This window comes from Schistocerca americana, chromosome 1 (genome assembly GCF_021461395.2).
Source record: "Schistocerca americana isolate TAMUIC-IGC-003095 chromosome 1, iqSchAmer2.1, whole genome shotgun sequence".
Lineage (NCBI taxonomy): Eukaryota > Metazoa > Arthropoda > Insecta > Orthoptera > Acrididae > Schistocerca > Schistocerca americana.
Window position 1 is genome coordinate 422,780,941 of NC_060119.1, and position 16,678 is coordinate 422,797,618.

At 38.8% G+C, this 16,678-nt stretch overlaps 1 protein-coding gene across 1 annotated transcript in view; it reads right to left on the reverse strand.

Moving 5' to 3' along the window:
• Window positions 1-16,678, reverse strand: part of LOC124602553 (eIF-2-alpha kinase GCN2) — a 308,459-nt gene that overhangs the window by 156,882 nt on the left and 134,899 nt on the right. The window contains exon 8 of the mRNA XM_047136328.1: window positions 8,709-8,828. Within this exon, the coding sequence (XP_046992284.1) occupies window positions 8,709-8,828 (120 nt within the window). The remainder of the gene's footprint in view (window positions 1-8,708; window positions 8,829-16,678) is intronic.

A 16,678-nucleotide genomic window follows, 5' to 3' on the forward strand; every position in this document is an offset into this window, starting at 1 on the left:
GAATCCAACAGTATGTTCAGTCTATTACACAGGGAGAACACAGACACTAGGTGCAATCCAATAATTGTAAGTGAAGAGAAATTAAATGTAGAAACATGACGACGATATACTACTTAACTGTGCTCTGAGGTCAGGGATCGACATTTTGTCCAAAGTAACCCTAGCAGCATGTAGTATCATATTTGGAACACAATTTTCGTAGAACAGACACCATATACACAGGGTGGAGAAAAATTATGTCACAAAATTTTAACCCTGGATAGCTGATGTCAGTAGGAATCAAAATTACTACTGTTGTGTTAAGTCGAAAATGCACAATTTTTAAACTGCGGTAACTTGGCCCCACGCGTTCCGACTGGCCGTGGGTTGCCGGATGCCTCTGACGTGAGGTGGAGACAAACAGCAAGACCTATCTGACATGTGTGCGTATCACGTTGGGGCAGTGAAGGGGCGAGGGATGTTTGTATGTGTGAACAGACAACCAATGCACTACCCGTCAACCAATGAACGAAAATAGGGCAATCCCACGGCCAATCGGAGTGTGTAGTGCCAAGTTTCCATAGTTTAAAAATGGTGCATTGTTGACCTACACAACATTAGTAATTTTGGTTCTTACTGGCATCAGCTACCCAGGGTTAAAATTTCATGACATAATTTTTCTCCACCCTGTACATAATTTTTGTAGTAGTACTACTTCTTGTTGTCATCGTTGCTGCTGCTGCTGCTGCTGCTATAAAATCAAGGTGGTGGTCGTGGTATGGTGGGGGGTAATAACTGTGTTGTGTTGTTGTTGTTATTGTTGTTGTTGATTATGATGATGATGATACATTACCCAGCAAAGTAAACTGATTACCTGGTCAGCAAGGCAACACCATAGCATTTACACTCAAGAAGCAGAGAGGGGAGGTAGTAATGGTGCACACTCCAGGACTCTCACAAGTGGAGTGATGTCACACATTACATATCTGCAAGTGGAACAGAATGAAGTTTCCATTTAGAACAAGAATAAAACAAGGCATACAGTCCATCTCACTTTGGCTGCTCATGATGCCTCACTGGCAATATCGATATAACTACCATTGCTGGTGATGTCATTACTTTCCCCAGCTGTGTTTTTGATTTGTCCCATTATTTCAATACGAGTGATAATGTCGACTCTTTGTTAGAATTTATGGCAAATTCCTTTTTCATCAATATATCTCTCCTCTAGTCTTTTATTTTCACAACAGTAAAAGCTCGTGTCACAGCAACAAAAGCAAAATGACTGTGTGATCAAGTGGTTAACTTATTTGGATAGTAATGTCGAGGTTCCAGGTTTGATTTCTGGTGACCATTTCAAATGTTTCTCTGCTGGAATGGTGTGTAAGGAGGTCCATTCAGCCCTGTGCTGACAGCTGAAAAGATGTTTGATTATAAAACCAGCAGAATGGACACACAGATCACCGAGGTAGCGTTACGTTGAATAGGATAAGTAACACAAAATTTAGTTATTAGCAGCAAAAGCATCAGCTGTATTTTTTATGTGAGAGAGTGATATGCTTGACATATTATGACTACAGATGCCATTCTTTGCAAGAGTCCACACCAGTTCTATAGGATTTAGGTCTAGATGGTTTGGAGGAAGTATGAAGGGAACAATTGTCTTGTAAACTTTCCTCAATGTAATAATGAGAAGATGGGTGGTAGCCCTTAATTTATGCTAACATAAAAGTTTGGCTTTCCTTGTCTCTAAGCACTTCTAATTTTGTTAGTAAGCACTTCTAATTTTGTTAGTTTCCACTTCACGTTCTGAAGTTGCTCTAGTGTTGTTGCAAAAATGAAGTGCACACAAAACAAAACTTTGTATTCACAAGAATTCACAGTGTAGTGCTTATGAATCAACAGCTGTCTAAATAAACCCTGGCCACTTTAATTCCTGTGCTTCATTTTTAATTAAAGATCTAATAGAGTTTGTTCTTTTAGCAAATATCTCTCATCTGCTCATTATGACATTTTCATTATGTTACTTTTTCCAATCAACTCCCATAAATGGAACAGTTTTTCTCAAAGTGTTTAGGCTAGTCTGGAAGTCCAGTTCTGTGCAATGGAGATGGATTTCCTTGTATTATTCATAATATCACAGAAATTGCTGCCTTATAACACTTCTAGCAATATCATAAACAAAATATTTATTGTACGTGTTTTACTTTTTATGAGTTGCAGCATTTTCCTCACTCCTTCTCCACTGAGTATCATGTTGCTACATCCGCAATTTGCACATTATTTACTCACTTAACTTTCACATGTCAACAATTACTTGCACATCCTATCACCCTCTCTGTCTTTACTATCAGACTTTTCTTGTTCTTATTGTCAATAAAATTAACTTACGTTAACAGCAAGTTTCTTTTTGTGATCTTTTATCGTGTCACAGTACAAGGTAAGAAAATGCACAAATCTGAATTGGAATGCGACTGTGAGTTGGTCACGTGACCATGTTAGTTCTTTCTACGCCTGGATAAGAAGTTCGTTTTGCTGATTAATATATACTATTGGTTTTTCGAGGGAAGTACTGATGCCACTATTTTTCCTTCTCTTCCTTTTCACATTCTCAAAGTACAGTCACCCACCAAATTAAATTGGGCACTGAAATAGTTCAATGGTGAAATTTGAAAAGTTGTGCCAGACTGGGACTAGACACCACATTTCCCTCTTTACCCAAGTGGTTGTCTCAACTGCTTCAGCTATCTGAGCATGCTTCACAACTGGCCCAAAGTCTCAACTTGTGACATGCTCTACTAAGTAGTGTCCCAGTTCATTTGCCTCATTCGCTTGCAGCATTTCCCATATTCCTGCAAGAGGTTCGGACCCTATTGTGCATCTGGACTGAGGATACCGTAGCAGTCATGCTTACAGATATACTAAATGTGTCTGATGTCTGTTCTGTTGGACATACCTGACTTGGCAGTGGCTTGTCATCTCAGTTCTTGATATTATTGTTTCTCTTCTCTCTGAAGTTGTCTCTAATTTTCCTATAGGCAATGTCTATCTGTCCTGCAGTTCTTGCTTCTACAGCCTTGCATATTTTTAATAGCCATTCCTGCAGAGCCATTTTGCACTCTCTGTCAATCTTTTTTCCAATGTCTGTACACCACCCTTTTGCCTACATCATCTGCAACATTTTTGTATTTTCTCCTCTCATCAATTAAGTTCAATATCTCCTGAGTTATCCAGGAATTTCTAAAGGTCTTGTATTTTCATCTCTGTGATTCACTGCTACCTTCCCTATCCATCTTTAAGCGACTCGCTCATCATGTACTGTAGTCCTTCCCTCTGTTTCACTCAAATGTTTCCTAATGTTCCATCTGAAGCTTTGAACATCATCTGGTTCCTTCAATTCGTTCAGGCTGCTTCTCCTTAATTTTCATCTTTTTGGCATTTCTTCAGGTTTAGTCTGCAGTTTAAAACCAATAAATTAAGGTTGGAGTTCACTTTTGCCATTGGAAGTGTCTTACATATTAAAATCTTCTTTTGAAATCTCTTAGTTTCACATAATCAATCTGAAAACCTGCAGCATCTGCAGGTCCCTTCTACATATACAATCTTCTTTCATTATTCTCAAACCAATTGTTAGCAATGATCAAATTATGCTCTGTGCAAAATTCTACCAGGTGGCTTCCTCTTTCTTTCCTTTTTCCCAGTTAATGTTCTCCCACTATTTTTCCTTCTCTTCCTTTTCATATTCTCGAATTACAGTCACGCACCAAATTAAATTTTCATCTCCTCTATCTGAATAAGTTTCTTTATTTTGTGATACATTCTTTCAATCTCTTCTACACCTGAAGGCTGGTTGGCATATAAACTTGGACTAATGTGGTAGGTGTTGGCTTCTTGTAGAGTAGCCATCTAAATATTAGAGTGGCGAAGAAAATAAATGGAGGGAGAGGGGAGGGGGATTGATGGCATTGGGGGGGGGGGGGGGGGGGGGACCTGACGTAATGCTTCACTATAAGGGGTGATAAAGAAGTTTCCATTTGAGGGTGCTGTTACATGTGCAACATAGTGCGACTCTGATGCGGGTATGTAAGCACTGACATGCAGGCAAGGGATTAGTGCGACATTTGTGTCCCTCTGAAGTGCGCGTGATAAATGTCGAAACATGAACTATAGCGATATTACCACTTGTGTCCAAACAGGATTAACATGCTGTTATCTGTTTCTTTGTTGCCGAAGGATAATGGAGAATGAAAAATGTGGTTGGGGCAGCATATCTGCCAAAAACCACCATTGGGGTGGTGCTGCTTCACAATAATGCACTTTCCCATATCACATATATCGTAAAACAAAAGTTATGCCAAGTGGGAGACAATGTTGTGTTGTCCTCACCGTCATTTCCTCATCATCGATGTGCAAGTCACTGAGGTTGCATCAAATAAAAAGACTTGCACTATACAGTTGAACAACTTCTGGCCAAAAATGCCACACGACCATTTCATTTCCCATTGCATAAACAAGACCACACAACACAGAGAGAGAGAGAGAGAGAGAGAGAGAGAGAGAGAGAGAGAGAGAGAGATTTGTGTTTCCAGCCCCATGTTGCATCAGTCTACCACTAATTGTACTGGAGCAAATTACCAGTAGTTCACACACATTTGAAAGGGAAGAGGAGTACATTTTTTGGAAGCAGTAACGCAAATGTTCAGCTTGTCACATAACATTTAATTTTATAGAGGCTGGGGGCAATTATCCGTTTAACATGTAAGGATATAGGTATGTCACAGGTTGCACACTCTAGTGCAACATGAGATTCTTCGGAGTAACAAGTTCTTCTATTATCTCATAAACTGATGAAAGATATTTGAGTATTCAACTATACACACTCTTTGTGGTGTATATGCAGATGAGGAAAGAGGATCCTCCAAACACCAGCAAGGCGGGGCAGCAACTGCACATGTCCACCTGCTGTGAAGGCCCACTTATGCTTCGAAGCTCCAGCTTAGCGGTGCCTTGGAACTCAAGGAGAAAAGTGGTGCTGGTGACAATGGCCATGTCCAGAAACAGAGGCAGAGATGTCCAGAAACAGAAGAAGAGATAATCTGTAATCTACTGACTATTCTGTTATTAAATGTCTGAAGGAGAGCTACTGTTACAAGCTTAGCTATATGAGAGTAGTAGCATAGCGATCTGTATACCCTCAACTGTATGTGCTTACGAAAGAAGCAGACTACAGAAAAGTTTGCTAAGAATGGTTATGATAGTTTGCAGCAAATTGGAGTAGTTGTGCACTCTTTACAGCAAATGGAAATGAAGTCTCATAATTAGAAATAATGGAACTGAGTCTACTGCATCAAGACTCTACGATGAGGTGACCATTACGGTTGAATAAGGTAAGATTTATTATGAACAGCATCAGGGTGACAGATAGTAAATGAAGCTGTCTGAAGCAGGTCTACCACAAGAACCCACTATTATTTCACTTCAATTCTCAAGACATATTATTGAGAAAGAAAGCACTCTCAGGACATTTCTGACAGGTTCACAACATTTGTAAAGATGCATTAACTGACCGCAAATTCCACCGCACCAACCTGCACTGCATCTGCGAGTCTCCAGAGGAACTGTCTAATTATAATATAGGAATCTGGCCTCCACACATGGGAATTCTATGTGTCATTCATTCTTAATTCACATTATAACACAGTGAATCATAAATGGTGCATCAAATGTTACAACTGACTGTAGGAATGACTTATCATGTTCCATATCGTGGCTGCAGCAGGGTTTGAATTCACACTGGACAACTCAACAAGCAAACACTGATGCAGATGTCCTGCACCACTCAAATGCCAGGCAGTGTAGTGGGAGAAATATTGGAATCTGATCACGTCTTCCATTTTGTATGAGGACCCACGGTCCTCAAGCAGGTTCCACAGATCCAGTAAGCTATTTCTGCATGGGAAGCCCAACAGTACTGCAATGGAAGTTATGTGACAAAGGCCTTCCACATAGTGTTGTCAGGAATGTAACATCACTGTTCTATAGCTGGACTGAGCAAAGAAGACTTGTTACCATCCACATGATCTGTCACTCTGATGCTGTCCACGATAATTTTTCACCTTAATAGCTATCACTTTACTTGAAATTTCTTGATCTAGTGGATCTGCTATGCAGTGCCACCAATTATTCCCTGTGACTTCTTCATCTTCTACCGAGGATGTGGCATCATATTGACCTGGCTCACATTTTTTTCACTATTTGTGAATAATAAATGTTCACCCACCTCTGACAAGGGTCCCACCATGTCGACAGCTGCAGACAGACTGGCTACTCAAGGCCACAAGCCTCTCCCACCACCTGCCACTAATGCATGCATGTTTTTGTCACTCTCAGGTAATTTTGACAAGTATGTTGCACAGGGAAGGTTAATGAACCGCAGCAAGAAATATTTTGCTGCAGATCTGTCTCCAATATTTGGGTATCTCAGACAGAAGAAAACAACAACAGTATTGTTTCAAACTTAACAACTAATTCTGAGACAATACCGAAGTTGAATCACTTAATCTGTTCAAGTTTGAACTGTTTCAGATGAATGCACACCTCCCATGAACGTAAATGAAGGTCATAATCCCAGTGACATAAATTCACATTCACATAAGAGGTAGAAGATGAGTGATCAGGGCATGACGTGCAGAGTTCATAAGAGGTAGAAGATGTGGGATCAGGGCATGACGTGCAGAATTTAGTGACGGATTTACAACTCAAAAATGAGAAGTTTAATGAGAGTATGCGAGAACAGACTGAAATTATTTGAGACTACCAATCTTAAAAGGATGATAAAAGAAAATGCAAGTGTGATTTAATTTTTACTACATCGTGTAAGTTTCTTAAAAGCAACTTGACTTTCAACAAACATGGTTTACATTGAATTCTCTCTCTCTTTGTTGCTGTAAATCTGTTTGTGGTAGTAAAAATAAATAACGACTTTCGTCATAGTGATTCAGTGCTATGCATAAGTTATTATCTAAATAATATGCAAGATTGTTAATAAACAGCTTTCTCCCAAACCTTTTCACTGTCTTCACCTCCAACAATAAATGTGACAGCAAATAACAGGAAGGGACTGAATCACCATCTGGGAACATTCACTTTTAATAAGAAACTGGAATTACTTCACATTCCACCATGTGTAAAAAGTTATGAGTTTGATACACCATAACAACTGTAACAAAGAGAAATATCTTATTTTAAATGATTGTAGATAAAAATCTGTGGACCTAAGAAGAAAATTAGTGCCACTGCAAGTTTTTTTGTTGCACTGATGGGTTTCTTGAACTAGATGCACATATTTCTTCTGTATATCGCTCTCTGTAACTTGCAAAACTGACTGACATTAAATCTGAAATGATGTTTGAATTTTTTGTCATCATTTACAAAATGCTTGTTAATCAAAATGTTATAAGAACCTCCAGAGTAACGTGGTGCAAAACATCCTTAATCTTCTTCTTCTTCCTCCTCCTCTTCCTTCTGTTGAGGAGCCACAATAGCATTAACATTTCACCTTTTCCTATTTGTAGTAAAATAGCTAAGTAGTTCAAAGTCAAATCCAATTGAGGTATGCTTCTCTCCATCCCGCTGCCGACTGCTCAATGTAGCTGTGGCTGGAGCCTCTCCTTGGTAAATGGGGGTGACTGTGGCTGAGTGGTGGGTACATCATCGTATACCTGAGCGACAAATGGCGGTCAGGCTCAGATGCAGTTGCAGGCAAGAGGTGCACCTTGGACAATGCACCTTTAGCATGAAATTTCAATAGAATGGAATATTATGTTGTTGCTTCAATCACCACAGAGGTGACCTTGTTCCTTACTGAACAAATATCTTGTTAACCTGTTAATATCTTTCTCTGGAGAAATGCTTAATAACATGGCTCCTTCATGATGAAGTGAATGGCGTAAGTCCACTGGTGTTAAATCTGGAATAAGGGAAATGTGTATGATGTGGTACCCATAATTTTCCCCTAGATTGTTTAATGAAAACCGACATATGTGCTGCAGCACAGTCAGGGAGAAGAAACTACTTTACATATGGGGAAATATATGATCTGTAAGGTTTTACAGCATGCAGAGGGATTATACAAGAAAGCAGACTTTTCTGGGAAAATCCACAGAAGAAATCTCCTTGGGTTACCAATCATGTAATATATGAAACATTATAAAAAGTTTAGATCTCCTTTGCCAGATGATGATGACGAGGATGATGATGAGGGATTTGAAACACTGCCAAAGGAGAATGTTTACTTGGATAATAAACTGAGAAGATTTCTTCAAAAGCAGGAGATATACACACACAATACTTCAGATTTTTGCAACTAGTTATCATAAAATCTGTCTGTTCCTCACAGAGGAAACAGCAAAATACTGACACACCAGCAGTAAGCCACAGCAAGATAATTACTAATTCTGCAATTAGCACTGAGATTCTCTGAGAAGATAAGAAAAGAGGAGAGGTTACAATGGTGTGTCTCTGCTTTATCATTAGTAATTTCGTATGTGACATGCTTCACCTACTATTCAGTTAACGATTGGAATCTATTTCTTCATAAGCTTGGAAATATATTGGATCATTTCACAGCAACTGTCGCATGTACAACATGGTGTTTATTGTATTATAACACCCATACTTTTAATTTAAGTGAAGTACCTACAGACTCTATTGTTCGCTTCTCAACCTACCTGTAACACATAAATAATGAGGCAGTCTTTCTCCTGGGAATACTTCATGTTGAGATAGTGAATTAAATTGGGGTGCCTCAATTTGTGCAGGTAATTTAACTCCTGTTCTATGCTTGAAACCTGAAACGAAAGGAAGAACAAAACGTTTACTGACAAAACAGTGAAAAATACAATGCATCACCATTATTTTAGATACATATCCACTACTACGAGGGCCGTTCAGAAAGTAACCTCCGGTTGATTTAAAAAAATACACCAAGTTAAATAAAAATATTTTAATATATACATCTTACAACTACATCTTTGCACTATTTTTCTACATAGTCTCCATAGCGATTGAGGCACTTATCGTATCTCTTCACAAGCTTTGAAATTCCTTCTGCATAAAAATCACCCGCTTGTACCTGGAGCCAGCCTGTGACCGCATCTTTGAGCTCTTCGTCGTCATCAAACCGCTGTGACCCGAGCCATTTCTTCAAATGCATGAAGAGGTGATAATCACTTGGCGCCAGGTCTGGGCTGTAAGGTGGATGGTTGATAACGTCCCACTTGAAGGACTCAAGAAGAGCCGTTGTTCTGCGAGCAGAGTGAGGACGGGCGTTATCGTGCAAAAATACGATACCGGAAGTCAGCATACCATGGCGTTTGTTCTGTATAGCCCGTCGTAACTTTTTTATTGTTTCACAGTACACGTCTTGATTAATGGTCGTACCACGTTCCATGAATTCAACCAACAACACCCCTTTGGCATCCCAAAACACCATTGCCATCAGTTTTCTGGCAGAAAAATCTTGCGAGGCTTTTCTTGGTTTGGTAGGCGAATTTGAATGTGCCCACATCTTTGATTGTTCTTTTGTCTCAGGGTTCACGTACTTAATCCAGGTTTCGTCACCGGTCACGATTCTGTTTAACAATGGTTCTCCTTCGTCCTCATAACGTGACAGAAAGTCTAATGCAGAGGCCATTCTTTGAGTTTTGTGGTGGTCGGTAAGAATTTTGGGCACCCATCGTGCACAGAACTTACGGTAACCCAATCTTGCTGTCACTATCTCGTACAAGAGAGTCTTAGAAATCTGTGGAAAACCAGTAGACAACTCCGACATTGAGAAACGTCGATTTTCACGAACTTTTACATCAACTGTCTGAACGAGTTCGTCAGTCACCAATGATGGTCTACCACTCCTCTCTTCATCATGAACGTATTCTCGTCCACTTTTAAATAAACGTACCCATTCACGGACAACTACTTCACTCATACCTCTTGGTCCGTACACGGCACAAAGCTCACGATGAATAGCTGCTGCAGAATATCCTTTGGCTGTAAAAAACCTTATGACAGCACGCACTTCACATTTGGCGGGGTTTTCTATTGCAACACACATTTCAAACTGCCTCAAAAACTAAACTAGCGCAGGTACGACGTTCACTCGACCACGACTTGATGCCGACTGACCTGTTGAGTGCGTGAACGCACAGATGGCGTCGCTACTCCCCCCACAACCCGCACTGTGACCAATCGGAGGTTACTTTCTGAACCGCCCTCGTATTTAGTTTGACTGAAGAAGGAGAAGAAGAAGAAGAAGAAGAAGAAGAAGAAGAAAGGAAACAGACCAATATTCAACATTATAACATTTGGTCAGTTACCAAATCTTACTGTTGAACACTTTGGTTTCACTGCAGACTGTTGTTGGAATTAATCTGTATTTCAGGTGACTTGCAACTGTTTCTGTCTTCTTGGCTGATAAGCACACATCTTCTGTCAAAAAATATTATTAGTTGTGATGAACTGGTTTACTCAATACCCCACTAGTACAATAAACAGTAGATAATTACTGTTCAGAGCTTGGACAGCTAATATCTATATTGCCTGGATAATTGGCAATAACTCAGCACTTTCAAGACATTGAATACTATAACACAATTTTCACCAGATCCTCTCCCAACACACACACACACACACACACACACACACACACACACACACACACACACACACACACAAACGTGCACACATACATTCCCATAGTTACTGTGCCAGTATGCTTAGTAAGTCTGGAATCTGTGCTGCTACATTCATCATCTTGTTTACGCAGATGTCTACTGTTCAACACTTCCATTATACAATAAACTGTTCTTTTAGAGATATCAATGTTTGAATTTCATCCTGTTCTTCCCATTACCATATTAAAGAAATGTAACTTTGTTGCTTATTACTTAATTTGTGTATCATACTTAGTAAATTATCACCTATGGCTCAGTAACAAAAGTCACCTTATAGCTGCCTGGCCACTAACTGGAGAATACTAGTTTCTCAATGCAACCAACGAAAGAACTTCTTGTCATAATAGCCAAGAATGTATTAAACATGTATTCCACCATGGTCAACAGAGATTTCCACACACTACTTCTTGGTAACATACTAGTTGACACCTTCATCTGAAAATGCAATCAATATGAGTGTAAACTGTATAGTGAACAAATGTGTTACCAGTTTTTATCTCTATTATAAATAAAGCCATACCTTTTTTAATTACTTTCTCTTGCATTTAAACGTGCTCACATCAACTACAAGTTTACAGTGTAGCTTAACTAATACCAAGTAGCAATGCCCACGAACAATATTTTACTGATAAGTGTGCAAGACTAAAAAATGCAAAATTTGTTTATAGTGCTGACATTTGAAGCAAAGGTTTGAGATATAAGGACTCATTTTAAGTACAATGTAACTAGTCATTATGTATTTGGGAAAAATTGGAGTATTATTTGTCAATGTAAATTAAACTGTTTTCTAAAGCTTGGGATGTCTATTGAAGAGACCTAACACTCACCAGCCTTGCTAGAGATGAGGGATGGTAATTTCAGTGGCTATTTGGTTGCTCTCTGGATTTCACTGCCTGATGAGACGTAGCCGTCTTTCATAACAGAGTCCTATTCTTAGAGGCATCACATACTTCGAAAGTGCTATACGCTGGATGCCTTTTTGTAGGTAGAATGGATAATCTGAGAAAAATAAAAGCAACAGAGATGCACTTTCAACAAGGGATCCTAGGAAAGACAAGAAAGGACAGTATAACGAATGAAACAATACAAAACACCCTTCAGATCAATCCTCTAAAAGAAACTACAAAGAGAAATGTGCTTAAATGGCTTGGCCACCTTAAAAGAATGGGACAAGAAAGACTTCCAAGATGAGCTCTAAAATGGACAAAACCTGGGAGAAGACCAACTGGAAGACCAAGAAAAAGTTAGAGCGTCCAGATGAAGGATGATGAGTACCGTTTAGGTCTGCAATGGAAGGAAATGCTGTACTACAGACTGTAGGAGAAAAGAGAAGTTTGGAAAAGGTTTTGTGAATGACCTGTATAAGCAGAAATATTTTAGCGAAGAAGAAGAAGAAGGAGTAAAAATTTTGAAGTGAGTCCTACTGGATTCTTACAATTAGAAAAACAATATTGAAAATATTTAGTGCTCTGTTACTATGAAGAGTATGTTTCTCAGGGGATGCTCTCTGTTGACTATCAAAGGCTCTTCTTATAAGTGGACATAACTGCTGACAAGCTGTACTTTAGGATGGCCCTGGTTTGTTGACTTTTTAGAAGCTCAACTCCCATGCCCTTATCTGGTTCCAATCAACAAAAGACCAAGCTGTGAAAAATTTTAGCTTCTCAAACTACTTCAAAGTGACACCCAATGGCAAAGAAGTTTCTGAAATTTTCACAAATTTGTTGGTAGTGAATGATGTTATCCCACCCACAAGTCCATTTGTTTCCACAGCTTTCAGGTACCACCCACGGTCTACTTGTTTATGCCACTTTCAGCTGTAAAGACTGCTAGAAAATTAAGCACATCACAATTAGCTTTTATTCAATACCATGTTATAATGGTATGTGCAAAAGATTCCTCTCACACAATATTATTTTGTAACATCAGTATTTTTAAGTTAAGTGTTTGGTTTCCTTATTTTGTAACCACTTATGAAGCATCCTTCGTGAATGATTTTTCATTTATTGTTTCAAACTACATCAAACCAGCAAGTCATAAGCATTTGCATCTACAGTATAACCTCGTTAGCGCGAACTCGCATAAGACGAGCACATGGTTAACGCGAAAAAAATATTGGTCCTGCCAGCAATACATTAGTTCTTATGGTATCTTTTATCGGTTAACACGAACTTTGGTTAAGGCGAATTACAAACTCTGTTTCAGTTCCTAGCCTAATTAAATTTCACTGTAACACAAACTTCCGATCTTAAGAGTATTCTAAAGCGCAATTTTTTTTATGAAATGAATATAGGAAATGTAGCTACAAAGCTAATTATACTTATTGCTGACTCATTTGTAACATATTGTAGGTCGGTAGCCGCGATTATCACCTCAACAATCAGAGTATGTTGTACATCGTAAGACATTCAATAATGTGTGCAGCAGCATTTAGGAATGTACTCAGTGCCAGATTTGACAGGTGTTCTGCTAGTCATAGCCATATCGAGTTGGAATACTGAATAAAAACTACAGTTACAACCGGGACCATAGCACATGAAAATGGCAAAGAGGACACAGACAGCTCTAAATGTACAGTTAAAGCTTAAGATTCTAGATGAACTGGACTGGAATACTGAATAAAAACTACAGTTACAACCGGGACCATAGCACACGAAAATGGCAAAGAGGACACAAGACAGCTCTAAATGTACAGTTAAAGCTTAAGATTCTAGATGAACTGGACTGTGGTACCAAGAAAACAGCAACTGCAGAGCAGTTTGGAATACCTAAATCTACTTTATCTACGATTATTAAGAATCGAGAAAAAATTATTAATGCTGCGGCATCATGTTCTGGAGACAAATCTAAACGACTTCATACCGCCAAGTATGAAGACATCGAGACGTTTATGCTAGAATGGTTCAATCATATGCGTGCATCTAACATACCTTTAACTGTCCCTGTGATTTAGTCAAAAGCAAATGATATTGCTAAAGATATGGGCATCGAAGACTTCCGTTGTTCTGCTGGTTGGTAGTATCGGTTCCAAAAGAGCCATTCAATTTCATCTGTACAAATTTGTGGTGAAGCAAATAAAGTTGATGAAGAAAGTGCGAACAGCTGGGTGGTTGCATGAATTCAACCAAGTGAGGGAAAAGTAAGCATCGTGTGATGTGTTTAACATGGACGAAACTGGATTTTTCTACAATGTTTTTCCAAATCACACCCTGGGAATAAAAGGTGATAAATGTCACGATGGAGTACGAAGCAAACAACGTGTGACTGTTGTACTGTGCTGTAATGCTGACGGCAGTGAGAAGTTTCGTCCCTGGGTTATCGGTAAATTCGAGAAACCCACGTTGTTTTAAAAACATAAATATGGACACTTTACCTTGCATCTACTATCACCACAGGAAAACGTGGATCGATGGCACATCATTTCGCAAGTGGTTTCTTCGTTTCAACAGTCGAATGGTTGCTCAAAATAGACATTTTCTTCTTACATTGGACATATGTACTGCCCATAACGTTCATGATCTGAACGTATCAAACATAAAGTTTCAGTTTTTTCCACCCAACGCCACAAGCCGCCTTCAGCCTTTGGACCAATACATAATCTCTCTCATAAAGAGAGCGTATCATAAGCGACTTGTAAGAGCTGCAATTCGTGCTGCTGAAAACAAAAGTGCAACCCCAAATTGGAATATGCTTGACGCAATAAAAGTCATCACAGCAGCCTGGAACTCAGTATCGCCACATCATATAGGGAACTGTTTTAACAGAGCTTGGAGACATAGCAACACTGAAGATGTCCAAGAGTTAGAAGATGCCACTTCACCTGATGAATGGACAGTTCTCCGGACGTTGCGAACCCTGGGATTAGTTTCGAAGAATTCATTAGTGTAGACGACGATGTTACCGTATGTGCTTCTGTGGAATCGAATGTGCCAAAAGCTGTGAACGAGGTGCAAGAAGGACCATCAGAAGAAAGTGAAGAGGAAGAGAATACAGATACCATTCCACGTACCCGTCAGGAGATGTTTACAACCTTGGACTGTTTAGAATGGTTCACTTCAACATCGAACGTCACTGTTGGGTTTACGGACGCTATCATTACAATTGGTTGTGAAATTAAAAAATATTATTGTTCCCATGCACGTCAGCAAACCATGACCAAATTTTTTCCAAGAAAGTAACATACATAATTTGTTAGTACTTGGATTTTACAATCACTTTATAGTGTTATAAGTCTACAATAACATGACTGATAGTGTAGTGTATTACACATTAGTGTACTGCTGTACATGTATACTTATTAAAATCTGTGTTTTTCACTTAACATGAATTTTTTTAAAACGAACTCCTGATTTTTTGGTCCCTTCAGATTCATGTTAATGAAGTTTTACTGTATAATCATAGAGCTGTAAAGCTTACAAGAAAGGAAATCACAGCATTATTGATTCCAAAAGCTTGCAGTTCTTGGCAAAATGCACAGAGTGCTACTAGAAGAACTGACTAGGGTGCTGATATGTTATTCAAAACTTTATGATGAATGGAAATCATCACAGAAACAACTGCCAAGAAATGTGGACAAAAAGAGAAAGGGGGGAGGGGGAGGAACGACACCTTCACGGTTGGGATGGGTAAAAAACTAAAACATGAGGAACAAGAATCACTGAAGCCCATTTCAATAAAAACTGCTAGGAAAAAAAAATATCTGTGAAGAAATGAAACACTGTTTTGCCATTCACTAGCTTGCTGCATCACAAATAGGGGATTTGACTCTAATGTGCAGGTCACCAAGTCAGTTTGATAAGTATTTAAATTTATTTATTTTATTTTTCATTTTGATATTCCTCTGTAATGTTCAAGTATAATTCACTGTGCCCAATGTTCTCAGTAGGACTGTTGCTACGGCAAAGGTTGTTTGTTCCTGTGGAATGGGATCTGCTGACAACATGCTCATATGTGGACATTTACTGTTATTGAACTTATCTTAAGATGCCTATGATTTGCTCTCAAATGAGGGAGCTGCACAAGCAATCAAAGGAGACTCTAAAAGCTCTGGTAGATCCTACCGCAACTCTTGTTCCTGTGAATATTGAACCGCAGGAACAGCTGTAAGCACAATAAGAGCCTTCAACTAATCAAAAAGTAGGCTTTAATGTTCAGGCAACTGTTCAAGACACCATTACAAATTCCTTCTCTTGCATCACAATCTGAAGTGATAAACAGTTTCCCTGCTGTTAATTTCGTAACCTCCAGGAGCTCATGTTTGTGAGTATGTGGACTGATGACCATGGAATATCCAAGATGTATTTTCCTATTTCATTCTTTCTGGCATCACTCTCGACCCTATAGACTTACTTCCTCTCTTTCCTGTCTCATCAGAAGCAATTAAAGCATCTTCTAATGTATTTCCTATTGACGGGTCAATGATAAATTTTCAGAATACTGATCTGAACATTCGCAAGGTTGATTCAGAATACTGACCTGAACATTAGCAAGGTTGACATGTCATAAATTTCTACTTATTTTCTAACACTACCATTCTGTCTTTAAATAATGATGATGAAACAGCCGTGATTAAGACAAACAGTGCAAGTTATGCTGCATGCTGACAAAGGTAAAAAAAGGTGAAAAAATAGCCAACAAGCACTAAAGGGTTAAAAATCGGTGCAAAAGTGATTCTTCTTCCTTTACAAACATTTAGTTCTCGTCTTTTCTACCTCTTAGTACTTGCTCAACGAAGAAACTGAAAAACACGCTCTTTCACAGATCATTGCTGGAAATGTAAAATATATCCTACTGGTCCAATCCTTTCTTTAATAATAATAATAATAATAATAATAATAATAATAATAATAATAATTAAAAATACTGTTTAATGTCTATTTGCTCAAATGGCTAGTTCAAAGAAAGTTGTACATTAATATGCATTGCGTGCACACTAACAAACGCACAAATGTTTTTAAAGTTTTCCCATT